Genomic DNA, 27,833 nt, shown 5'->3' with positions numbered 1-27,833 from the left:
AGATGCCTCTGCAAGTAAGGTTATACATACGACTAAATATATGGACAGTGGTTAAAAGTCTTTAAGAGAAGTAATTAGATTCCCTGAACCCTTTCACATGGTCATTGCTGGTCCCTTTCCTCATCCTGGGACAAGAGATTTACTCTAGGAGTTGGCAAATTTGGCCAAAATAAACACTCTGGCTGCCCAGGAATAAAGGGAGGGAAAGTAACCTGCAGCAAAACTCGTGACCCACGATGCCCCCTGGGAACAAAACATCAGAAGAGAAATTCTCTGATTCAGTATCATTTCAGAGAAGGTTAGAGTGAGTTACTGAAGCAGTTAGCGGATGGGAAATGCAAGAGACTGTTTCCTCTACCCACTCATGGTGGGAAGAGCTCAGGCCTCTTGGAGGTACAGATGGTGGGATGGGCCCATCCAGGAACATCCAGCAGGGCACCCCTTGGTGCTGGGCTGATTGGTGCAGCAAGACTGGTTGGTAGACACTTATGGGGCAGGAAGCATTCTTTCCAAGTGTGTGTGTATGTACATATGACATGAAAGTAAGGTCCTGTGTTCACTCATGTCCCAAGGAGCTTCTGAGTGCTTCACTCCTACATATGTTCAGACAACAGTGATCCCTAGACATTTAAGGAAATTCCTAACAAGAAAAAGAAGGAACTAAGTAACAGCCAAGCAAAAAGCATACAGGAAAGAAGAATTCAGAGAAAACCAAATGACACCATAGGATTCTGGGAGAAAAAAATCAATTTTAAAATATACAATATCCCATCTTTAGTAATACAGTAGTTGAGAAGATGAGAGAAGTATACATGTTTAAAAGAAGAGTATGCTATAGAAGAAAACAAATTGAAAAAAAAGCAAGAACATCTGGTAAACCAAGAAGAGCTTATGAAAATTAAATGTAGGTAACAAATGAAAAAATTAAATAAAATATTCAGAAGATAAATCTAAAGACATTGAAAGAATGAAGAATAATAAAATGAATAATAAAACCAAATAATGGAGAAGGAGAGTCAAATAAGAGAAAATTAAAGGAGTGTTCAGGAAGAAACAATATCCATATGGTAAGAATTTCAGAACATGGTCTGGAAAAAAAGTGGGGGAAATTATTATCAAAGATATAAAAAAACAGAATTAAAACAATCAAATTTCTCAGAATAAAATTGTTGAGAGGGCCCACTTATTTCAGATTAATGACTAAAAAAGACATGCTTGCCAGAGAAATTCAGAACGAAATTAAGAAAAGATAGAGTCAAGAAGGAAACACTCAACCCGTGTGTGTGCTTAGTCACCCAGTCGTGTCTGATTCTTTGGGACCCCATGGAATGTAGCCCGCCAGACTCCTTTGTTCATGAGATTCTCTAGGCAAGAATACTGGAGTGGGTAGCCACTCCTTTCTCCAGGGCATCTTCCTGACCCAGGGATCAACTCCTGCATTGAACGCAGAATTTTTACCACCTGAGCCATCAGGGAAGTCAGGAAGAAAGCACTCAGCCCAAGGATGGAGAATCAGAATGCTTCAGACTTAGCAATAACACCAGAAGCCAGAAGACAATGGGGCAAGGCTTTCAAAATTCTGAGGGGAAAATATGTTTCCAGATGGAATTCTCTATCCTGGCAAAACTTCAGATAGATAGAAATATATTTATAGATGTTAAAGGTTTTCAAAATTGCACAGTTGTCAGGAAGCTGTTGGGAGCTGTGTTTTACTCCAACTAGGGAGTGAGTGCAGAGAGGGCAATGGCACCCCACTCCAGTACTCTTGACTGGAAAATCCCACGGATGGAGGAGCCTGGTAGGCTGCAGTCCATGGGGCTGCTAAGACTCGGGCATGACTGAGCGACTTCACTTTCACTTTTCACTTTCATGCATTGGAGAAGGAAATGGCAACCTACTCCAGTGTTCTTGCCTGGAGAATCCCAGGGACAGAGGAGCCTAGTGAGCTGCCATCTATGGGGTCGCACAGAGTCGGGCATGACTGAAGTGACTTAGCAGCAGCAGCAGGGAGTGAGTGAGGATAAAAACAGCTCAGGGGAGGAATGGGAATTCCCATGGTATGGTCAAAGCAGATCCTAGGATAACAGCTGAGCAGAAGACTCTCAAGTGTGAGAAGGGAGGTTTGCTGATAGAAAAAGATGAAATCAGCGTACCCCAATGTAGTTGAAGATTAGGACAGCAAGTTTCCCCTTCTGGGCAGAAAACAAATAAGGATAAAGTGGGTAAAATTATTACAATTGTGATAAAAATTATAAAACCACATATTCACCAAACAAATCTAAAGTATAATTATCTTAAAAGCTGGATTGATGCTTGTAATAAATTTCTGAAAATCAATAAGGTAAACTGAACTGTAGCTATAAAATAAGACACATTACATACAGAAGAATAAACAATTTTGATAGAAGACAACTGGACAACTGTTTAAGACTGCTTTAAAAAGTTGTCTGTGCTATTTCATTTCCCGTAAAAATATCTCACTAAAGGAAAGGCATAATAAAAATATTTTTATACAACTAAAACCTACAAACAATAGACCTCCATTTTTTTTAAGTTCTTCAATGAAAAGAAATGATGTCTTTTGAGAACTTAGATTTATATGAAGAAATAAAGACAGCAAAAATGGTAAATATGTACATAAATATAAATGACTTTAATTTTTTAAACATAATTTATTTTTTAAAGCAAAAATCAAAGCAAATCACTTGTAACAAACACAGAAGTAGAAAGAAAGAAAGTAAAGTTGCTCAGTCATGTCCAACACTTTGTGACTCCATGGATATAGCCTGGCAGGCTCTGTGTCCATGGAATTGTCCAGGTAAGAATACTGGAGTGGGTTGCCATTTCCTTCTCCAATTAGAAGTGAAGTGGATGGCAATAATATGACAAAGATTGAAAGGAATAGCGGAAATATACTAACATAAGATTCTTGTGCTTTGAATATTATTTGAAAGAAGAGTTTGATAGAGATTAATATTAAAACTTAGAATGACCATAGATAAGGATAAAATAGAAGACAAAGTGATATACTAAAAATATTTACTTAATCCAAAAAGGTAAAAAAAAGAACAAAGATCAAATGAGACAAATAGAAAACAGTGCTATAGTAAATTTTAACCAAAGCATATTAGTAACTGTAAATTATGAATGGACTAGACTCACCACTGAATGGCAGGGATCTTCATATTGAAGAAGTAAAAGGAATACCAAAGGAAGTATTGTCACAGCAATTACACTCAAAATGGAAATGTATGATTATTAACAGATTAAAAATAGGAGGATAAAAAGATATACTGTGTGCACAGCTAGTCATGCAAAAGCTGGAATGGCTATGTAAGACAGATGAAGAAGACCTCAAGGGCAGGAACTTTTAACAGAGGTAAAGAGAAATATTTTATATTTATTAGAGAATCAGTGAATGAAGAAGACACAACACTGCTAAGTGTGTATGTACCTTAAAATGAAACCTCAAAACTTATCAAGTATGAAATAATAGAGCTGGAAGGAAGCATAAAAAAGGACAGTTATTGTTACACATTTCAGTATTCCTTTCTCAGTAATTAATAGAACTAATAGAAAGAAAATCATTCAGCTTGTAAAAACTTGAGCTCATTTAAATCAAGCAGATCTAATCAACATACATAGCATTACACTCAACTGCAGAATATGTATTCCTTTCAGGTGCATATAGAACACTCAGAGATGGATCATAGGCTGGATCACAAAAGAAATGTCAAGACAGATAATTGGATTTAAAAAAAATTACAGAATATGTTCTCTGATCAATAATTCAGTTCAGTTGCTTACTTACGTCCAACTCTTGCAACCCCATGGACTGCAGCATGTCAGGCCTCCCTGTAAATGTGAGTAAACTCCGGAGTTTACTCAAACTCATGTCCATTGAGTCAGTAATGCCATCCAACCATCTCATCCTCTGTCATCCCCTTCTCCTGCCTTCAGTCTTTCCTAGCATCAGGGTCTTTTCCAGTGAGTCAGTTCTTTACATCAGGTGACCAAAGGATTGAAGTTTCAGCTTCATCAGTCCGTCCAATGAATATTCAGGACTGATTTCCTTTAGGATGGACTGGTTGGATCTCCCTGCAGTCCAAAGGACTCTCAAGAGTCTTCTCCAATACCACAGTTCAAAAGCATCAATTCTTCGGTGCTCAGCTTTCTCTGTTGTCCAACTCTCACATCCATACGTGACTACTGGAAAAACCAAAGCTTTGACTAGATGGACCTTTGTTGGCAAAACAGTGTCTCTGCTGTTTAATATACTGTCTAGGTTGGCCATAGCTTTTCTTCCAAGGAGTAAGCATCTTTTAATTTCATGACTCTAGTCACCATCTGCAGTGATTTTGGAGCTCAAGAAAATAAAGTCTCTCACTGTTTCCATGGTCTCCCCATCTATTTGCCATGAAGTGATGGGACCAGATGTCACGATCTTAGTTTTCTGAATGTTGAGCTTTAAACCAATTTTTTCACTCTTCTCTTTCACTTTCATCAAGGGGCTCCTTAGTTCTTCTTTGCTTTCTGCCATCAGAGTAGTGTCATCTGCATATCTGAGGTTATTGATATTTCTCCTGGCAATCTTGATTCCAGCTTGTTCTTCATCCAGCCCGACATTTCTCATGATGTACTCTGCATATAAGTTAAATAAGCAGGGTGACAATATACAGACTTGACGTACTCCTTTCCCGATTTGGAACCAGTCCATTGTTCCATGTTCAGTATTAACTGTTGCTTCTTGACCTGCATACAGATTTCTCAGGAGGCAGGTCAGGTGGTCTGGTATTACCATCTCTTTCAGAATTTTCCACAATTTGTTGTGATCCACACAGTCAAAGGCTTTAGCATAATCAATAAAGCAGAAGTAGATGTTTTTCTGGAACTCTCTTACTTTTTCTATGATGCTGGCAATTTGACCTCTGGTTTCTCTGCCTTTTCTAAATCCTACTAGAACATCTGGAAGTTCATGGTTCGTGTACTATTGAAGCCCGCCTTGTAGAATTTTCAGCATTACTTTGCTAGTGTGTAAGATGAGTGCAGTTATGCGGTAGTTTGAGCATTCTTTGGCATTGTTTTTCTTTGGAATTGGAATGAAAACTGACGTTTTCCAGTCCTGTGGCCACTGCTGAGTTTTCCAAATTTGCTGACATATTAAGTGAGCACTTTCAAGCATCATCTTTTAGGATTTGTAATAGCTCAACTGGAATTCCATCACCTCCACTAGCTTTGTTCATAGTGATGTTTCCTAAGGCCCACTTAACTTCACTTTCCAGGATGTCTGGCCCTAAGTGAGTGATCACACCATCATGATTATCTGGGTCATTAAGATCTTTTTTGTATAATTCTTCTGTGTATTCTTGCCACCTCTTCTCTTCATAGCAGAACTTAACTAGAAAACAATAATAAACGTTGACAGAGAATACCCACACATATGAAAATTAAATGATACATTTCTAAATAACCCATGGGTAAAATATGAAATAACAAAGAGAATTAGAAAAATTTTAATTAGAACTGTGATGAAAAATGCAACAATGAACTTCACTGGTGGTTCAGTTGTTAAGACTTTGTAGTTCCACTGCAGAGCACTGTGGTTTGATTCCTACTCCAGAAACTACGATCCCACATGTTGGGTGGCATGGCCAAAAAATGAAAAAACTTTAAAAAATTTGACCTCTTTAAAAATGCAACATTTCAAAATTTGTAGGATGCAGCTCAAGTAGTGCATAAAGAGAGATTCATACCTTTACCTTCTTTTATTACAATAGAAGTATAAATTTGAATATCAAAGAGGAAGTGGATTCAGCAATTATAGTCTTTAAAAGTGGTTTTTCTAAGTGGGAGCTGAGAAATATAGCAGGAACTTTGGGTAATGTCTGACTGAGGAAAGTTTTCTCTGTTTAAGTGGGAAAATTTGTTTTCAGGTTTTTTTATTATTGAAGTATATTTGAATTACAATGTTGTGTTAATTACTGTTATACAGCAAAATGATTCAGTTATATATATATATATATATATATATATATATGATGACTCAGTGGTAAAGAATCTGCCTGCCAATGCGGATGACCCAGATTTGATCCCTGGGTCAGGAAGATCCCCTGGAGGAGGAAATGACAACACCCTCCAGTATTCTTGCCTGGCAAATCCCATGGATAGAGGTGTCTGGTGGGCTACAGTCTGTGGGGTTGCAAAGAATTGGGCACAATTGAACATCTAAACAGCATACACACACACGCACACACACACACACATATATATATTCTGTTTAGTATTATTTTCCATTATAATTTGTCACAGGATTTTGAACATAGTTCCCTGTGCTATAGAGTAGGACCTTGTTCTTCATCTGTCTTAGCAGTTTATACCTGCTAACCCCAAAGTCGCAATCCAATGCTCTCTCACTCAGTCCCTCACCCCTCTCCCCCTTGACAACCAATCTGTTCTCCTGGTCCCTGACTCTGTTTCAGTCATGTCCCAGTCTTTGTGAACACATGGACTGTAGCCCGCCAGACTCCTCTGTCCATGGAATTCTCTAGGCAATAATACTAGAGTGGGTTGCCATACCCTCCTCCAGGAGATCTTCTAACCCAGGGATCAAACCTGTATCTCCTGCATTGCAGGTGAATTCTTTACTGTTGAGTTCGAGCCACCATGCAAGCCCTTAAGCTTTCAATTGAAAAAAAAAAAGATTTGTAAGGTGTAGAAAATATATTTTAAAAATCATTGATTAAATGCTGAGATATCTCTCAGGAATTTAAAAATAAAAAAGGATTAGGAAATTATTAACAAAAATTATGTGTGTCTTAAAAATAAAATTGGTTCATGAAACAGAGAAAAAAAGTTTCAGGCACTTGAATTTTGAACATCTTGTTCACTCTATCAGTAGATGTGCTCTTAATTTAAAAATCTGTTCAAAGCTAAGTGTTTCTCTGAGTCATTATAATGCAGAAAGCATAATTAATTTAGCTTCTGGATAGTCTTTCTTTTAAGGCTTCCCTGGTGGCTCAGTCTGCCTGCAATGCAGGTGACCTGGTTTTGATCCCTGAGTTGGGAAGATCCCCTGGAGAAGGAAAGGGAAACCCACTCCAGAATTTTTGCCTGGAGAACCCCATGGACAGAGGAGCCTGGTGGGCTACAGTCCATGGGATCACAAAGAGTTGGACATGATTGAGTGACTAAGTTTCATTTTCGCTTTAACCTTTCTTTGCTGTGGTGAAAGAATTTGATTTGCTTAGCTGAACTAGGCATGTGAATTTTTACTTATTCTGAAAAAACTTATAGTGTTTGCTTTGCTCTTTTAGCTTTATTTTTTTTTTGACAGTATTGATTTTTAGACTTATTAAAAATAAAAGGGAAAAAGAACTACATTATAATCCTCTCATTGATTCAGTTCAGTTCAGTCGGTCAGTCATGTCCAGCTCTTTGTGACAGCACGCCAGGACTCCCTGTACATCACTAACCAACTCCCAGAATCTAACAAAACCCATGTCCATTGAGTCAGTGATGCCATCCAACCATCTCATCCTCTGTTGTCCCCTTCTCCTCCTGCCCTCAATCTTTCCCAGCATCAGGGTCTTTTCAAATGAGTCAGTTCTTCACATCAGGTGGCCAAAGTATTGGAGTTTCAGCTTCAACATGAGTCCTATCAATGAACACCCAGGACTGATCTCCTTTAGGATGGACTGGTTGGATCTCCTTGCAGTCCAAGGGACTCTCAAGAGTCTTTCCAACACTACAGCTCAAAAGCATCAATTCTTCAGAGCTCAGCTTTCTTTATAATGTAGTTCTCATATCCATACCTGACTACTGGAAAAACCATAGCCTTGACTAGATGGACCTTTGTTGGCAAAATAATGTTTCTGCTTTTTAATATGTTGTCTAGGTTGGCCATAACTTTTCTTCCAAGAGTAAGCATCTTTTAATTTCATGGCTGAAGTCACCCTCTGCAGTGATTTTGGAGCCCCCAAAATAAAGTCTGTCACTGTTTCTATTGTTTCCTCACTATTTGCCAGGAAGTGATGGGACCAGATGCCATGATGTTAGTTTTCTTAGTTTTCTTGTTGATTAGCCATCACTAAATATCATTTACAGATTAGAGACCTCTTACATACATTTATGCATACATGTGATATATTTCTCACAACAATCCTGCAAGGAGGTTCTTACTAGCTTCAATTTGTCAATTAATAAACCAAGGCTCAGGGTAGCTATTTTATCTAACCTTCTTAAGAGTATAGGGTTAGTAGTTCACAGACTTATGTTTATACCCTGCTCAGTGTCAAAGAAAAATTGTACTAGAGAGAGTTGAACATGCAAGGAAGACTACTAAAGCCTGGGGGAGAGATTGAATTCAACTCCTTTGAATCAAAAGACTGGAGGAGTTTGATGTACTGGGTTGGGGAGCTTGGTCAGTGTGATTAGGTCATCATTTGCTAACTGTTCTGTATGAAAGTTAGGCTCCCTTCTGCCCACAGAGACTGGAGATGGGGAAAATTTCACCTTTGATGATCACATTTCAAAGAGATAGGCCCCAGGTCCTTGAGAAAGACTTTTCTCTGTTGTAAAACTGCTAAGAGGCCAGGGAGAAGATTTACATCTCGAAGGGACAGACAAAGAATATATAATTGAAATTTTTCAAAAGTAAATACTCTAAGAAAAGAGAGGTCAGGGGTCTACAGTTTTGAAGAAACCTGTCAGAAAGTCAAGCATGGGGGAAACTTTAAGGTCATCTTGGTCATCCAACTCCAGAGACCTGAGTTTTTGTAACTAAAAAAGAATTAATCTGAGAGCACACTATTAGATTCTTCCTAAATGTGAAAGGTATTTTTTTTCTGATTATTACATGCATTTTGGAATATTTGAAATCTTAGAATCGAATGCAAATAATCATTGAGCACTCAGTAATTTCCCTGTATGACCCTTTCAGACAATATGAAAAAAGAGCTGAAATAAAATATTTGGGATTTCAGGGGAAGAAAAATAATTTTCCTCTAAAATTCTACCCTCTGTGACTGAGAACACCTGTAATGAAAGACAGCTTAACACGAGCAAAACAAACAGAAATTTAATAGCATGTGTACCTCTTGTCCACATGGAAGATACCTAGGAAAACTGAGTAAACCCACCCCTGCACCCCCAAATGCCCAAGTCACCACCTCAAATATTGTCTTCAGCTAGAAACAAAAGAAAGGGGTTGGTAGAAGGAAGGCTAATTCTGGGTAGTTATCCAGAAAAGTACAATAAGCTTATTATGCAGATTTAAGTCTGGTGCCTTCTCTACTGATCAAGTTTCTTGTGATTTGTAATCTTCCTTCTTGGTACAAAGAGAAAGATATCCTTACAAATGAAGATTTCCCTTTTGAATATAAATTTCCCTTACAAAAGGATGAATTGTACTCTGATTTCAGAACTCCTCCTGTATCTGCTTTTTCTCCAAAATAATCAGCTCAAAATAATCCTTATGCTAAAAAGGCATATTTTGGGTAGCATATTCTGCTACTGTTCACAATTTAAGTTTTTTTTTTTAAGTTTGTTTTGTTTTAAGCAGATTCATTTGGGACAGTAAAACACTTTAGCACTTTATCATTCAATTATTTTATTCCCTAGTTATATTCTTTAGAGGGTTTTTTCAGTTTTATTTTGCTGTTTATTCAATCCAGAGGTTAACCTGTTTTCAAAATTATCTGTCTTACCAATTTATAAAATCATAGAATTCTAAGCTATGACTATTAAACTTGCTAAGACTCCTGAGGTTCACTAGTATAATTTGTATTTTAGTCTCACCAGAAATACCTTTTGGCAAATTCTTGACAAATTCTTCACTGGACTTCAGTTATGTAGTTTCAAGAGAGCCTATCCTCTTTGTGAATCACATTCATTATTATTCACTTGACATTTGTCAATGATTTTTATGAAATTTTGAGACATATGGACATAACTGTTTAAAATGAATAAATAGATGAGAGACACTCAAGAGGATTACAGTCTCTAGTTGGATTTGGTGTTAAGGGGTGTGTGCTTAGTCATTCAGTTGTGTCCGACTCTTTGCAGTCCCATGGTCTATAGCCCACCAGGCTCCTCTGGGGATTCTCCAGGCAAGAATACTGGAGTGGTTTGCCACTTCCTACTCCAGGGGATTTTCCTGACTCTGGAAGTGAACCTGCATATCTTACGTCTCCTGCATTGCCGGCAAATTCTTTACCACTAGCACCGCCTGTGATTTCCCCAGAACTTGGGAGAGGACTTAAATAATGAAAAGGTTTCATTTAAGGGATGTAGTGGGAGAAGGCAATGGTACCCCACTCCAGTACTCTTGCCTGGAAAATCCCATGGACGGAGGAGCCTGGTACGCTGCAGTCCATGGGGTCGCTGGGAGTCAGACCCGACTGAGCGACTTCACTTTCACCTTTCACTTTCATGCATTGGAGAAGGAAATGGCAACCCACTCCAGTGTTCTTGCCTGGAGAATCCCAGGGATGGGGGAGCCTGGTGGGCTGCCATCTATGGGGTGGAACAGAGTTGGACGTGACTGAAGCGACTTAGCAGCAGCAGCAGCAGCAAAGGATGTAGTGCTAAGTCGCTTCAGTCATGTCTGACTCTGTGCAACGCTATGGACAGCAGCCCACCAGGCTCCTCTGACCACAGGATTCTCTAGGCAAGGATACTGGAGTGGGTTGCCATTTCCTTCTCCATAAGGGATATAGGGCTTTGGCTAAATGACTGGCACTCATACCAACAAGCACTAGAAAACAATATAGAATTTCAGCTCTGAGAAGAACAGTTCCAAATAGATTCTGTCTCTCTAAGTAAAGAGAAAGTAAGCATGTGAATTGACTGCAGTTACCTTGTTGCTCAGTCCCCAGGTTTCCAGTAACATTCTTATAACGTTGTATCTAGAATTTCTCACAGGCAGTCAGGTTTTTGCCAGTACTTGTCTGTGAGAATTAGTATACTCTCAGAAATCCAAAGTAGGATTACAGTTCCTGAGAAGTCATTGTCAAGATCAGGGGAGTACAAATAACCTTAAAACTGGAATCCAGGATAATGTTTTGGTCCATCAAAAAACAAAATACAACCCAGCACATTTGAAGATTTAATTGGCTTTGATAGGTGATTCATGAATCAGAAAGCATCAATCTAGCAACTAGAAGCGGAGAAAGCAATGGCACCCCACTCCAGTACTCTTGCCTGGAAAATCCCATGGACGGGGAGGGGCCTGGTGCGCTGCAGTCCATGGGGTCGCTGGGAGTCGGACACGACTGAGCGACTTCACTTTATTTTTTCACTTTCATTCATTGGAGAAGGAAATGGCAACCCACTCCAGTGTTCTTGCCTGGAGAATCCCAGGGATGGGGGAGCCTGGTGGGCTGCCGTCTATGCAGTCGCACAGAGTCAGACACGACTGAAGCGACTTAGCAGCAGCAGCAACTAGAAGGGAGCTCTGATGCGTGATAGAAAAAATGAAGGAATTTATAGAAAGGGGAGTGGATCCAGAAACTCATTAGCAAAGGAAAGAGAGGAATATTTTGATCCAGAAGCAAAGATCTTACCTTGCAGATTACCTCCTCTTCCTGTGGGGGTAGGAGCAGGGCCCAAGAGATGTCTTACCTCATTGCTGCTGACCAGGAAATCCCAAACTGTTTGATTAAGATTACACTTCTGGTGAAGGTCATAAGTGCTGTCTGGTTAGGTATTAAATCTAGGGTTGGCGTGATGGGCTTTAGCACATCACCAAGTGATACCATCTTGAGGCTGTGGTTTTCCTCTTTAATGGGCCCCATACATAATGTAAAACTTTTCTGTTTAAAAATGGCAGGAAGATAAAATTATACTAACAGTCCTCTGAGTTTTGATACCAAGGTCCAGAATGCTAAGCTGAGGCTCCTTTAATAAATCTTTTCTCTGATGCAGATTATTTTTGAAGACTGAGTTATTGCTGAGCCTATGCTATGCTATGCTAAGTCATTTCAGTCGTGTCCGACTCTGTGTGACCCCATAGATCGTAGCCTACCAGGCTCCCCCTGTCCCTGGGATTCTCCAGGCAAGAACACTGGAGTGCGTTGCCATTTCCTTCTCCAATGCATCAAAGTGAAAAGTGAAAGTGAAGTCGCTCAGTCGTGTCCAACTCCTAGTGACCCCATGGACTGCAGCGTACCAGGCTCCTCTGTCCATGGGATTTTCCAGGCAAGAGTACTGGAGTGGGGTGCCATTGTCTTCTCCGGCTGAACCTATAGGTATTTGATTAAAACACAGTGGCTTGATCATTTGCTTTCTAGTAACCTGTTAGTCTAAAAGGGCAGCAACATATTTTAAATTTATTGTATCTTAGGGGTTTTGGTTATATGTTTTGTTTTCAACTATTTTATTTTAGAGGGCTTCCCTGGTGGTAAAGAATCTTCTTGCCAGTGTAGGAGACATGGGTTTTCTCCTTGGGTCAGAAAGATCCCCTGGGGAAGGAAATGGCAACCCACTCCAGTATTCTTGCCTGGAAAATCCGTTGGACAGAGGAGCTTGACGGGCTCCCGCCCATGGGGTTGCAAAAGAGTGATGTGACTTAGCACTAAAAACACCACCATTTTATTGAAGAACATTCTGAATTACTTTTGTATGTATAATAAGTGTATATCAAATTTGAACCCTGCTTCTCTAAAGGTATCAGTTGCAAGTAATTTCAATGAAATTTTGTAGTTTCCTTGTTGTTTAGTCGCTCAATTGTATTTGACTCTTTTGAGAGCCTATGGAATATAGCCTGACAGGCTTCTCTGTCCATGGGATTTCCCAAGCAAGAATACTGGAGTGGGTTGCCATTTCCTTAATTCAGTCATAAAGTCAAACTAACTAATGGTAGATAATATATGTTATAGATACTTTGTGTTGTAATTGAATTTCATCTCTTACATTATAGAAACCTATATATGTAGTCCAATCTTACAGTTTATAAGACAAAACAAGATGGGCCATTTTACTCAGGTGCTTTTAAGTTTAATGTAATGCAGTCTTTACTTTGTTTTCTGTGCATTTGTAATTCTAAATGCAAGAATTACTTTTAGCAAGATTTTTTTTATAAACTAACACATTCTAGTGTTTCTAGGAAAGATTTGTTCTCCAATTTGCTGCAAAACTTTTTACTCTCTCGAATAAATGTTTTGTCTTTATTCAGTCGCCTATAAATATTTATTTACAAATATTATTTTAAGTTTCATGACTTCCTTTTGTGTCATCTTAAATAATGTCCGATCGATAAATTAGCAAAGCATACTTAAAACAGTAAAAAAAAAAAAAAAAAAGTCTATCATTTTCTAAGTGCTACAAATATATTTTCTTAGATTTTATTATTGGAAAAGTCCTTTATATCACCTTTTTGAAGGATTTTTCTCTATACATAAAATTCTGGTTTCACAGTTTGTTATTTTCTCCTCATTCTAAACTTTAGCTTGTTATTTCCTTGTCACCTGATTTCCATAATTTTGATGAGAATCTTTGGTCTTATGACTGTTTTTCTTTGGCTGCTTCCAAGATAGTATCTGTATCTTTGGTTTTCAACAGTTTGACTGCAGTGTTCTTAGGTGTGGTTATCATTTTGTTTACATAGTTTGGGATTTGCTGCATTCCTTAAATTCTAACTTTGTGTCTCATAAAATTGAGCCATTTCTGACCATTATTTCTTCAGATAATTTTCTGCTCTAATTTATCTTTTATTTCTTCCCTGGGAATCCAATTACATTACTTAAGATGTTTTCACATTTGTTCCCAAAGTCCCTGAACTCTGTTCCTTTTCCTGTTTCTTTTTTCTTTGTTTTTCAAATTGGATAAATGCTACTGATCTGTGGTCATGTTCATTGACTCTTTCCTCTCAACTTTCATCTATTTCATGATCCATCCAGTGAATATTTTTCAGATATTTTAGTTTTCTATCTAACTTTTTAAATATTTTCTATTACTCTACTGATTTTCTTTTCTGATTATTAGAAGCATTATTTTCCTTCACCTCACTGATTACAAGAGCTGCTTTAATCTTTGTCAGATCATCTTTACATTGATCATCTATATGCTAGCAGCTCTTGGATGTTGTTTGTTTCCCATGAAAATATGTCACATTTTTCTGCCACTTCACATACTCAGTAATTTTGTACTGTATTCTGTTTATCATGCTATGGGGTGAAGCCTTGGATTCTCTTGTACTCCTCTAACAATATTGATATTCTTGTTCTAGCAAGAAGTTAATTTGATTCAACTCAAAAGGCAAACTCACTGTTGGCAGTGATTCAAATCTTAGTTCAGATTGCCTTTATTCTGCCCCATGCATACGCCGTTCAGGTGTCAGCCAACGTGTAAATTTATACACACATTTTTTAGTTTCTTTTCTCTGTCTCATCTGGGATTTCCCAGTCAGCCAGAGCAATGTTGAACCAAATACCTTGGCACACTATGAACTGGTCAAGTTGATTCATGAAATTAACTACCACACCACTTTCGGCTCATTGTTACCTTTTGGAAGGCACACATTGCTCACCTAAAGAATTCTGGTTTTCTATTCATTAACTTTCATGCGACTTAAAGTTACAAACCATTGATTACAGTTTATTCTTTCTGCACAGATAGTCTCTCAACTCTACTTGTATTTTTAATCTTCTGTTTCCCTAATAGTAGTGTCAAATAAAACTTGCTGTGATGATGAAAATCCTCTGTATTCTATATCTCCACTATTCTAGCATAAATTGAATTTGTTGTATGTTGCTTTGAACTCTTGACATGTAGCTAGTGTAATAAAGGAATTTAATTATTAATTTTAATTAATTTTACTAAATTTTAAGTTTAAAGAGCCACATGTGGCTAGTGGCTATTACACAGACAGTGCTACACTTATTATGTGCCTGTCCTCTTTGAAAACAATATATATTCAAGTCTTCTGCCCCTTTTTTATTCAGCTTGTTTGGTTTTTGGATGTTGGATTGTATGGACTGTTTATAGGTTTTGGCTATCAACCTTCCTGGTCATATAATTTGCAAATACTTTCTCCCGTTCTGTAGTTTATCTTTTTATTTTGCCAATGGTTTCCTTTGCTGTGCAAAAGCTTTTAAGTTTAGGTCCCATTTGTTTGTTTTTGCTTTTATTTCATTCATTTTAGGAAATAGATCCAAAACAATTACTACAATTTATTGTCAAAGAATGTTTTGCCTATGTTTTTGTTCAGGAGTGTTATGGTTGCTGGTCTTCCATTTAGGTCTTAATCCATTTTGAGCTTATTTTTGTGTTTAGTGGTAGAGAATGTTCCAATTTCATTCTTTCAAATGTAACTATCCAGTTTTCCCAGCACTGCTTGTTGAAGAGACTGTCTTTTATCTTTTGTATATATTTTCCCCCTTTGATGTCTATTAATTGACCATATGTATGTGAGTTTATCTCTTGGATCTCTATTCTGTTCCATTGATCTATGAATCTGTTTTTGTGCCAGTACTGTACTGGTTTGATTACTCTAGTTTGTAGTATAATCTGAAGACAGAGAGTGTGATTCCTCCAGTTTTGTTTTTCTTTCTCAAGATAGTCTTGAATATTTGGGATCATTAGTATTCATGCAAATTTTAAAGTTATTTATTCTAGCTTTGTTAAAAACGCCATTGGTATTTTGATAGGGGTTGCACTGAATCTATAGATTGCCTTGGAGATTACAGTCATTTTAATAATATTAATTCTTCCAATCTGAGAATACAATATATCTTTTCATCTGTATGATTTACACTTTCTTTCATCAGCATCGTGTAGTTTTCAGAGTACAAGTCTTTTACCTTCTTAAGGACGTTTATTCCTAGATATTTTATTCCTTTTGATGTGATGATAAATGAGATTATTTCCTTAATTTGTTTTTCTGATATTTTGTTATTAGTGTATAGGAAAGCAACAGATTTCTGTATATTCATTTTGTATCCTGAAACATTATTAGATTCATTGATGAGCTAGAGTCATTTTCTGGTGGCATCTTTAGGATTTTCTATGTAGAGTATCAGGTTATTTGCAAACAGTAAGTTTTGCCACTTTATTTCCAATTTGGTTTCTTTTATTTTGTTTTCTCATCTTATTTCTTTGGCTAGAGAGTATGCAGATAGCCAACAGCAGCATGAAAAGTTATTCAATAACACTGATCATCAGGGAAATGCAAATCAAAATCACAATGACATATCACCCACACCTGTCAGAATGGCTATTATCAAAAAGAATATAAATAATAATTGTTGGCGAGGATGTGAAAAAAAATGGAATCCTTGTACGTTGTTGGTGGGAATGTAAATTGGTGCAGCCACTGTCAAAAACAGTATGAAAGTTTCTCAAAAAACTAAAAATAGAACTACCATATGACCTAGCAGTTCCACTCCTGGGTATATATCTGAAAGAAACAAAAACACTAATTGAAGATTACACCTGCATCCCACTTTTCATAAAAGCAATATTTATAATTGCCAGGATATAGAGCACCCAAGTATCTAACAACAAATGAAAAGATAAAGAAGATGTGGTATATATATATATATATATATATATATATATACACACACATAAATGAAAAGATGAAAATTTGTCATAAAAAGAATGAAAATTTACCTTTTGCAACAACATAGATGGACTTGGAGGGTGTTGTACTCAGTAAATAAGTCAAACAAAGACAAATACTTTATGATATCATTATATATGGAATCTAAATAATACAACAGGCTGTGAATATAACAAAAAAAGAATAATATTTATTGAGAATAAGGTAGGGTTACCAGTAGGGAGAGGCAGTGAAGGAGGGGCAATTTCAGGGTAGGGTTAAGTGGTACAAGCTATTGGGTATAAAATAAGCTACAAGGATATATGTACAACACAGGCAATATAGTCAATGTCTCATAATAACTACAGATGAGATACAAATCTTTAAAAATTGTGACTCACTATATTTTACACTTGTAACTTACATAATGTTGTATATCAACTATACTTTAGTAAAAAAGTAAATAAATAGAATGTAGCTAACATTAGAGAATTTTTCTAATACAGTCATCCCTTTGTATCTGAGGGTTCTGCATCCTTGGATTCAACTAAGTTTGGATCAAAATATTTGAAAAAGAAATTCCAGAAATTTTCAAAAAGCAAAATTTGAATTTACTGGCTGGCAGCAACTATTAACATCGTATTTACATTGTACTAAATATTATAAGTAATCTAGAGATGATTCACAGTATTTGGGAGGTGGTGCATAGGTTATATGCAAATTGTTGTTCAGTGACCTAACTTGTATCTAACTCTTTGTGATCCCATGAATTGCAGCATGTCAGGCTTCCCTGTCCTTCACTACCTCCCAGAGTGTTCTCAAACTCATGTCCATTGAGTCAGTGATGCTGTCTAACCAACTCATCCTCAGTTGCCCTCTTCTCCTGCCTTCAATATTCCCAGCAAGGTCTTTTGCGATGAGTCAGCTCTTCGCATCAGGCAGCCAAAGTATTGGCGCTTCAGCATCAGTCCTTCTAATGAATATTCAGGGTTGATTTCCTTTAAGAAATACTGTACCATTTTATATGAAGAATTTGAGCATCCTCATATTTTGTTATGCATAGAGAGTCCTGGAAACCGAAGGACAGTTGTAATTTGCTTTGATTTATTCAATTAAATCAAACTGATTTATTCAGTTAAATCAGCTATGGGGTGATACTATATGTAAGATTTCATGGTAAGCATGATATTCACTTCCTTTCTCAATCTTAGCATTTCTTAAAAAAAAAAAAAAAAACTTTTCTGTTACTTTTTTAATATCTGAAAGTTATTGATTTCTTCCAATACACACAAAGTCAAAATTCTTTTATCTTTACTGCCATATAAAAAGTAAACTAATGTGTTCTCACAAATGGTCTCTGCAGTCACTGCCCTTTTACAATCTATGTTAAAATTATTTTACATCCATCTTTTTCCCATGGAAACTATTATTACAAACTCAATTTTGCCACATTTCTGAAGGTTTCTACCCCTTAATTATTTTCTGGGAAAATTATTTTTATGCTTGTCAAAGACATTCCTCTTAATCTCTGCTAATTTCTAAGTGTTGACAATTAGTACTAATTGAATTATGTATTGTTGATCTCTTTTATAGAAATTGGGCTTCTCTCATAACTCAGTTGGTAAAGAATCTGCCTGCAGTGCAGGAGACCCAGTTTCAATTCCTGGGTCTGGAAGATATCCTGGAGAAGGAAATTGCAACCCATTTCAGTATTCTTGCCTGGAAAATCCCATAGACAGGGGAGCCTGGTGGGCTACAATTCATGGGATCACAAGAATCAGACATGACTTAGTGACTAAACCACCACCATAAAATAGCAAGTTATCTTATCTTTAATAGTAAGAACTCTCAATGAATGATTTCATATGCTTAGTTTTAAACTGTAGATGTGACCATTTCACACACTGATTGACAAATTTTACTTAATATTATAATACTTTCAGTTCATCTCATGATATTTTGGGTTTTATCATTTCAGGATCACCAAACAATTTTAAGAGCATGGGCTGTAAAAGATTTTGCTCCAAATTGCCCTTTGTATGTCCAGATCTTAAAGCCTGAAAATAAATTCCATATCAAATTTGCTGGTAAGTTTGACTTCAAATGAGATCCTTTAAACCTTTCCTTAAATTCTTATTGTCATTGTAAGAGTTATGCTTCTGAAGTTAGTGGTAGTTTATTATACCCATGTTTCTGTAGAACAGGATTTATTTTTATCATCTACTTGTTATAAGAGAATTAATTCACTTTAAAATGTAAATCTTTGTGTTAAGTCCTTACTTATTTATATAACTTGGTGATTTTGGTAACTGAACTTGCTGAACACCCTAGTAAGCTTAATTAGATTAGCTCTGATAGTTGAGTATGAAATATAGACACAAGTTTCAAATGTTATATATATATGTAGATAGATAACACTTTGCTATATATGTTATTTTATATACATATAAACTTACTATAGAATAGAATAATATAATGTATTCAGATAATTTAAATAGATTTAATTTGAGGGTAGATATTGAAAACAATTCAAGAAAAAGATACATGTGAATTTTTCATACAAGTGCTGCTTTTAAAATAATTATCCACATGAGATTATACTTTAAACTATTAGAATATTGAACAATAAAATGGTACTGTATCATTTCCTAAGTGCTTCTGGAGGAACTAATTTTGATCCAGAGATAATTTATGTACTTTTTTTTTCTTCAAATATAAGAAACTTTTTAAAAAAAATAAAATTTAACCTTAATGGTCTGAAACGTCAAAAGTCTTTAAAAACTAAATCATTTTAAGTATGTATTTGCAAAATGTATTTCCTTCAGAAGATTCACACATCTTACAATGCTTATCTATTAGTATATGATATTTAAATGAAATTTTACAAACACTGGGCTTCCTTGGTGGCTCAGATGGTAAAGAATCTGCCTGAAATGCAGGAGACCTAGGTTCAATAGCTGGGTCAGGAAGATCCCCCTGGAGAATGGGATGGCTGTCCACTTCACTATTCTTGCCTTGAGAATTCCATGGATCATGGAGCTTGGCTGGCCACAGTCCATGGAATTGCAAAGAGTCAGACACAACTGAGTGACTAACACTTATAAACACTAAGAAGTTTTAAAGTAGTGATATTGTAAAGTAATTAACCTCTAATTAAAATAAATAAATTTATATTTAAAAAATAAATTAAAAAAAAGTAGTGATAAGAGTACTATAAAATTATTGCTATTCAGTTTGTTCTGAGTCATCTTTTAGTCTTCCTACTAATGACATCATTTTTTTCTAAAGAAGTATGGGAAATAAAGCAATGACTCTCAACTTTGGTGGCATTTTCAGTTCAGTTCAGTTCAGTCGCTCAGTTGTGTCTGACTCTTTGCAATCCCATGAATTGCAGCATGCCCGGCCTCCCTGTCCATCACCAACTCCAGGAGTTCACTCAAACTCATGTCCATCAAGTCAGTGATGCCATCCAACTATCTCATCCTCTGTCGTCCCCTTCTCCTCCTGCCCCCAATCCCTCCCAGCATCAAGGTCTTTTCCAATGACTCAACTCTTCTCATGAGGTGGCCAAAGTATTGGAGTTTCAGCTTTAGCATTAGTCCTTCCAAAGAACACCCAGGACTGATCTCCTTTAGAATGGACTGATCGAATCTCCTTGCAGTCTAAGGGACTCTCAAGAGTCTTCTCCAACACCACAGTTCAACAATTAAAATAAATAAATTTAAATTAAAAAAAAAAGCATCAATTCTTTGACACTCAGCTTTCTTCACAATCCAACTCTTACATCCATATATGACCACTGGAAAAACCATAGCCTTGACTAGACGGACCTTTGTTGGCAAAGTAATGTCTCTGCTTTTCAATATGCTATCTAGGTTGGTTCTAACTTTCCTTCCAAGGAGTAAGCATCTTTTAATTTCAAGACTGCAATCACCATCTGCAGTGATTTTGGAGCCCCCCAAAATAAAGTCTGACACTGTTTCCACTGTTTCCCCATCTCTTTCCCATGAACTGATGGGACCAGATGCCATGATCTTCGTTTTCTGAATGTTGAGCTTTAAGCCAAGTTTTTCTCTCCACTTTCACTTTCATCAAGAGGCTTTTTAGTTCCTCTTCACTTTCTGCCATAAGGGTGGTGTCATCTGCATATCTGAGGTTACTGATATTTCTGCCGGCAATCTTAATTCCAACTTGTGTTTCTTCCAGCCCAGCATTTTTCATGATGTATTCTGTATATATTTTAAATAAGCAGGGTGACAATATACAGCCTTGACATACTCCTTTTCCTATTTGGAACTAGTCTACTTTTCCATGTCCAGTTCTAACTGTTGCTTCCTGAGCTGCATACAGATTTCTCAAGAGGCAGGTCAGGTGGTCTGGTATTCCTATCTCTTTCAGAATTTTCCACAGTTTATTGTGATTCACACAGTCAAAGGCTTTGGCATAGTCAATAAAGCAAAAATAGATGTTTTTCTGGAACTCTCTTCCTTTTTCCATGATCCAGCGGATGTTAGCAATTTGGTCTCTGGTGGCATTTTAAAATATGTTTTAAAGAATATTTTTAAAGGACTAATGAGAGATTCTGAGCATGTAAATGATTTTGGATGGTGCCAGGGCTTCTTTAAACTTGTTTCCTAAATCAAAAATTAAAAACAACAGGCAGTGGGCCCACACTGGAGCTGAAGTTCCCAGGGGTGGGCAGGGCAAACAGACCAGAGGGGGAGGCCTGAGCAGGGAAGACGAGGAAGATGAGGAGGTCTGCTGGAGGACAAGGGTGCACCCGGGCCTCTTGCCAGAGTAGCCCCAGTGGTGGGAGCCAGACAGTCGGCCCAGCTGAGAGGGAGGATCACCAGGCAGTGAACGGCAGAGGAGGAGGTGCTCATAGCTGGGAGCAGAGCAGAGATTTGGAACTTCAGACATCACATTTCTTACCTCATGATGGAAAGTGTGTAAATTAAATGTTAGGAGGAAACCAGGCTGTAGAAATTTAATCCAGTCAGTGTACCTCCAACCCTACAGCTGAATTCATCCTTGTCAGAGATCAAGCCCTGAGCCTTTGGAGTAGGAGCACTGACTCCAGGACCCTACACTACCAGAGAACTGACCCTAGGGAGTATCAAATACTAAGAACTCACACAAAAGAAACCACTTGAATACAAGGCCCAATATCACCCCACGACCAGTAGCACCCTGTGCAAGAAACCTCATCTAAACAACAAACAAAACAAAAATACAAACCCAATCATCAGCAGACAGGATTACCACCTCACTCAGCCTTGCCCATCAGAGGAAAAACAAACAAACAAAAAAACTCAGCACAAATCTCTCCCTATGCAAAGCTTACACAAACCACTGAGACCAACCTTAGGAGGGCAGAAAACAAAAAGAAGAAAGAATTCAGCCTTGAAGCTTGGGAAAAGAAGACCTCAAACACAATACACTAAAATAATAATAATAATAAAAAGGCAGAGAAATACTACACAAATGAAGGAACAAACTAGAAACACAGAAGTCCAAATAAATGAAGAGGAAATAGGTACACTACCTAAAAAATTTCAGAATAATGATAGTAAAGATGATCAAAAACCTTGAAAACAGAATGGAGAAAATGCAAGAATCAATTAACAAAGACCTAGAAGGATTAAAGAATAAACATACAGAGACAAACAACACAATTACTGAAATTAAAAACACTCTAAAAGGAATAAATAGCAGAATATCTGAAGCAGAAGAATAAATCAGTGAGCTGGAAGATGTAGTGGTGGAATTAACTTCTGAAGAGCAGAATAAAGAAAAAAAAAAAAAAGAAAAGAACTGAGCATAGTCTCAGAGACCTTTAGGACCAAATCAAACACACCAACATTTGAATTATAGGGGTCTCAGAAGAAGAGAAAAGAAAGGGTATGAGAAAATTTTTGAAGAGATTATAGTTGAAAGTTTCCCCAACATGGAAAAGGAAATAGTCAATCAAGTACAGGAGGTGCAAAGAGTCCCATACAGGATAAATCCAAGGAGAAATGCCAAGACACATACTAATCAAACTAAGAAAGACTAAGCACAAAGAAAGAATATTAAAAACAGCAAGGGAGAAGCAACAAGTAACATACAAGGGAAACCCCATATGTTTAATAGCTGATCTTTCAGCAGAAACTCTGAAGGCCAGAAGGGAATGGCAGGATATATTTAAAGTACTGAAAGGGAAAAATCTACAACCAAGATTACTATACACAGCAAGGATTTAATTCACAATTGATGGAGAAGTAAAAAGTTTTTCAGACAAACAAAAGTCAAGAGAATTCAGTACCACCAAACCAGGTTTACACAAATGTTAAAAGGACTTTGTAGCCAAGAAATATGAGTAGAAAAAGATCTACAAAATCAATCCCAAACAATTAAGAAAATGGCAATAGGAACATATATATCAATAATTACTTTAAATGTAAGTGGATTAAATGCTCCAACCAAAAAACACAGCCTGGCTGAATGGATACAAAAGCACGTCCCATATATATGCTGTCTACAAGAAACCCACTTCAGACCTAAACACACATATGGACTGAAAATGAGAGGATGGAAAAATATATTCCTTGCAAGTTGGAAGCAAAAGAGAGCTGGAGTACCAATCCTTGTGTCAGAAAAAATAGACCTTAAAATAAAGAAGATAGGGAAGAACACTACATAACGATAAAGGGATCAGTCCAAGAAGAAGACATAACAATTGTAAATATCTATGCACCCAACATAGGAGCACCTCAATACATAAAGACAAACAGTAACAGACATCAAAGGAGAAATTGACAGAAACACAATATTAGTAGGAGACTTTAACACCCCACTCACATCAATGAACAGATCATCAAAACAGAAAATTAATAAGGAAATGCAAGTCTTAAAAGATACATTAGATGAAATGGATCTCATTGATATCTTCAGTATCTTCAATCCAAATGCAGAAGAATACACCTTCTTCTCAAATGCACATGAAACATTCTCCAGGATAGACCACATCTTGGGTCACAAGTCAAACCTCAGTAAACTTAAGAAAATTGAGATTGTATCAAGCATCTTCTCTGACCACAATGCTATGAGACTAGACATCAATTACAAGGGGGAAAAAAAAAAAACTGTAAGAAACAGAAACACATGGAGATTAAGGCAGCATGTTTCTAAATAATCAACAGGTTACTGAAAAAATCAAACAGTAAATGAAAAAATTTCTAGAAACAAATGACAATGAAAATACAACTCAAAACCTATGGAATGCAGCAAAAGCAGTTCTAAGAAGGAAGTTTGTAGCAATACAATCCTACCTCATGAAACAAGAAAAACATTAAACAGACACCTAAAACAACTGGAAAAAGAACAACAACAACAAAAAAAAGTAGAAGGAAAGGAATCATAAATATCTGAGCAGAAATAAATGAAAAAGAAATGAAAGAAACAAAGGTAAAGATTAATAAAACTAAAGGCTGGTTCTTTGAGAAGATAAACAAAATTGGCAAATCTTTAGCCAGACTCATCAAGAAAAAAAGAGAGTAGAACCAAATCAACAAAATTAAAAGTGAAAAAGGAGAGGTTACAACAGACAATGCAGAAATACAAAGGATTATAAGAGACTATTATGGACAAGTATATGACAATAAAACGGATAACCTGGAAGAAATGGAGAGATTCTTAGTAAAGTTCTGAACCAGAAAGAAATTATCAACAACTGAATTACAAGCACTGGAATTGAAGCTTTGAAAAAAAATCTCCCCAAAAACAAAAGCCAAGGACCCCATGGCTTCACAGGAGAATTCTATCGAACATTTAGAGAAGAACTAAGCCCTGTCCTTCTAAAACTCTTTCAAAAAATTGCAGAGGAAGGAACACTTACAAACTCATTCTACAAGACCCATCACCCCGATACCAAAACCAGGCAATGACAACACAAATAAAGAAAACTACAGCTCAATATCACTGAGGAACATAGATGCAAAAATCCTCAGCCATATTTTGGCAAACAGAATTCAGCAACACATCAAAAAGCTCATACACCATGATCAATCTGGGTTTATTCCAGGGGTGCAAGGATTCTTCAATATAAACAAATCAATCAATGTGATATGCCATATTAACAAATTGAAAGGTAAAAACCATATGATAGTCTCAATCGATGCAGAAAAAGCCTTTGACAAAATTCAGCACCCATTTATGATTAAAACTCTTCAAAAAATGGGCATAGAAGGAACCTACCTCAACATAGTAAAGGCCATACATAATAAGCCTACAGCAAACATTATTCTCAATGGGTAAAAACTGAAAACATTCCCCCTAAGATCAGGAACAAGACAAGAGTGTCGACTTTCACCTATATTATTCAACATAGTTTTGGAAGTCCTAGCTATAGCAATCATAGAAAATAAAAAGAAATAAAAGGAATCCAGATCAGAAAATAAGTAACGCTCTCACTGTTTGCAGATGACGTGATACTGTACATAGAGAACCCTAAAGACAGTATCAGAAAATTGCTAAAGCTAATTGGTGAATTGAGCAAAGCTGCAGGATACAAAATCAATACACAGAAATCACTTGCATTTCTATATAAGAATGAAAAATCAGAAAGAGAAATTAAGGAATCAATCCCATTCACCATTGCAAGAAGAAGAAATAGATACCTAGGAATAAACTTACCTAAGGAGATAAAAGAACTGTACACAGAAAATTATAAGACATTAATGAAAGAAATCAAAGATGGCAAAACAGATGGAGAGATATTCCATGTTGCTGGGTAGGAAGAATCAATACTGTTGAAAATGACTATATTACCAAATGCAATCTACAGATTCAATGTGATCCCTATCAAATTACCAATGGCATTTTTCACAGAACTAGAAAAAATTTCACATTCATATGGGAACAGAAAAGACCCCAAATAGCCAAAGCAGTCTTGAGAAAGAAGAATGGAGCTGGAGGAATCAAGCTTCCTGATTTCAAATAATACTGTGAAGCTACAGTCATCAATACAGTATGGTACTGGCAAAAAAACAGAACAGTATACCCATGGAAGAAGATAGAAAACCCAGAAATAAACCCATGCACCTATGGTGCCATATTTTTGACAAACGAGGCAAGAATATACAATGGGGCAAAGACAGCCTCTTCAATAAATGATGCTGGGAAAACTGGACAGCTCCACGTAAAAGAATGAAATTAGAACACTTCCTAACACCATACCCAAAGATAAACTCAAAGTGGATTAAAGACCTAAATGTAAGATCAGAAACTATAAAACTCTTAGAGGAAAACATAGGCAGAACATTCTATGACATAAATCAAAGCAAGATCCTCTATGATCCACTTCCTAGAGTAATGGAAATAAAAACAAAAGTAAATAGGTGGGACCTGGTTAAACTTAAAAGCTTTTGCACAGCAAAGGAAACTATAAGCAAGGTGAAGAGACAACCCTCAGAATGGCAGAAAATAATAGCAAATGAAACAAGAGAGGATCAATTTCTAAAATATACAAGTAGCTCATACAACTGAATACCAGGAAAACAAAGAACCCAGTCAAAAAGTGGGAAAAAGACCTAAACAGACAGTTCTCCAAAGAAGACATACAGATGGATAACAAACTCATGAAAAGATGCTCAACATTGCTCATCATTAAAGAAATGCAGGTCAAACTTACAATGAGGTATCACCTCACACTAGTCAGAATGGCCATCATGAATTCTATAAACAACAAATGCTGGAGAGGGTGTGAAGAAAAGGGAACACTCTTCTCTGTTGGTGGGAATATAAATTGATACAGTCACTATGGAAGACAGTATAGAGATTCCTTTCAAACTGGGAATAAAACCACCATGTGACCCAGCAATCCCACTCCTAGGCATATACCCTGAGGAAACCAAAATTGAAAAAGACACATGTATCACATTATTCAGTGCAGGACTATTTACAATAGCTAGAACATGGAAGCAACCTAGATGTCCATCAACAGATGAATGGTTAAAGAAGTAATGATACATATACACAATGGAATATTACTCAGCCATAAAAGGAGCACATTTGAGTCAGTTCTAATGAGGTGGATGAACCTAAAGCCTATTATACAGAGTGAAGTAAGTCAGATATAGAAAGATAGATATCGTATTCTAACATATATATATGTATGAAATCTAGAAAAATGGTACCGAAGAATTTATTTACAGGGCACCAAGAAAAACCAAAACAATTGCTCCAGATCCTGGGTCTAAAATCAACCCTCATCACTGATGATTCCACACCTATCAACCTCTTCAACACAGCCTTTGGTTTGCTGGGGCTCAGGACTGAGGCACAGCCTCTAGCCAAGAAGGCTGCCGCTGGGCCCAGCGCCCAAGAGGGCTTGCTTCCCATCTGCACCACTGCCCCTCTAACCCTTGGAAACAGCTAGTTTGTGCCTTAGCTCTGTACTACACTGTCAAATAAAACTGACACTTATGGGGAAAAAAAAATAGTACCTTCTTTGCAGACTTTTTAATAAAATGGAAAAATAAATATGAAGTACTACAGCTAGTGCCAGTAACATTTGTTATTAACATTCAGGAAATGCCAATTATTTATCTCAAAAGCTTTTGTAACTAAGCTGCCTTATTTTTATTATTTAGGAAAAGCAGTATTTTTGCAAAGTTTTCCTACCTAATAATGACTTGATATGATGAAATTTTAGGAAGGTAGCAGTGGACACAGAACGAATGAAGGTTCTTAATATATGAATTTAAATTTGAGTGCCACTATGTACACTTTAGCCCAGCAGATGAGTAGTTTGGCTGCTATATTTTTCTTCTGTTAAGTGGCCATAATAATATTATGTCTTTTCATTGGTTAAAACTAGCAGTAATGGTGAAATAAGTGATATCTGAGACATATTAGGTATTCAATAAATGGATATTGAATGTGGATCTCAAAACAATATGTAGTTTGAGAAGACAAGTTGTGCTTTTGAATATGCTGTAACTGAAATTCAGAGCAGATTTTGGTTTTTCTCTTTAGCAAGCCATTGATGTGCTCACAAACAGACCAAACTCACTATCAAAATAGCCTATTTTTACAAACAAAAAATTACAAAGACTATTTGAATGTATTCTCTTTCACATTCTTATTTGGCTATTATTTAGATAAATCCATTGAAATGAAAGGACTGTTTTAAAATTCTATCCCAATAATGTATCTCAGTATTTCTCATTTATGGCATCTGCTGAAATTCCTTTTAATAATATCTTCATTCTTTTATGTAATGAGCTTACACTATCTTGGAGGCACCCTTTTTATA

General features: G+C 36.6%; 1 protein-coding gene across 1 annotated transcript in view; it reads left to right on the top strand.

Moving 5' to 3' along the window:
* The window catches only part of KCNT2 (potassium sodium-activated channel subfamily T member 2), a 418,728-nt gene that overhangs the window by 229,749 nt on the left and 161,146 nt on the right, over positions 1-27,833 (top strand). Inside the window, exon 13 of the mRNA XM_070384415.1 lies at positions 18,516-18,624. Coding sequence (XP_070240516.1) covers positions 18,516-18,624 — 109 coding nt within the window. The remainder of the gene's footprint in view (positions 1-18,515; positions 18,625-27,833) is intronic.

The sequence above is a fragment of the Bos mutus genome, chromosome 16 (assembly GCF_027580195.1).
Source record: "Bos mutus isolate GX-2022 chromosome 16, NWIPB_WYAK_1.1, whole genome shotgun sequence".
Classification (NCBI taxonomy): Eukaryota; Metazoa; Chordata; class Mammalia; order Artiodactyla; family Bovidae; genus Bos; species Bos mutus.
This window is presented reverse-complemented; position numbering and strand designations above follow the sequence as displayed.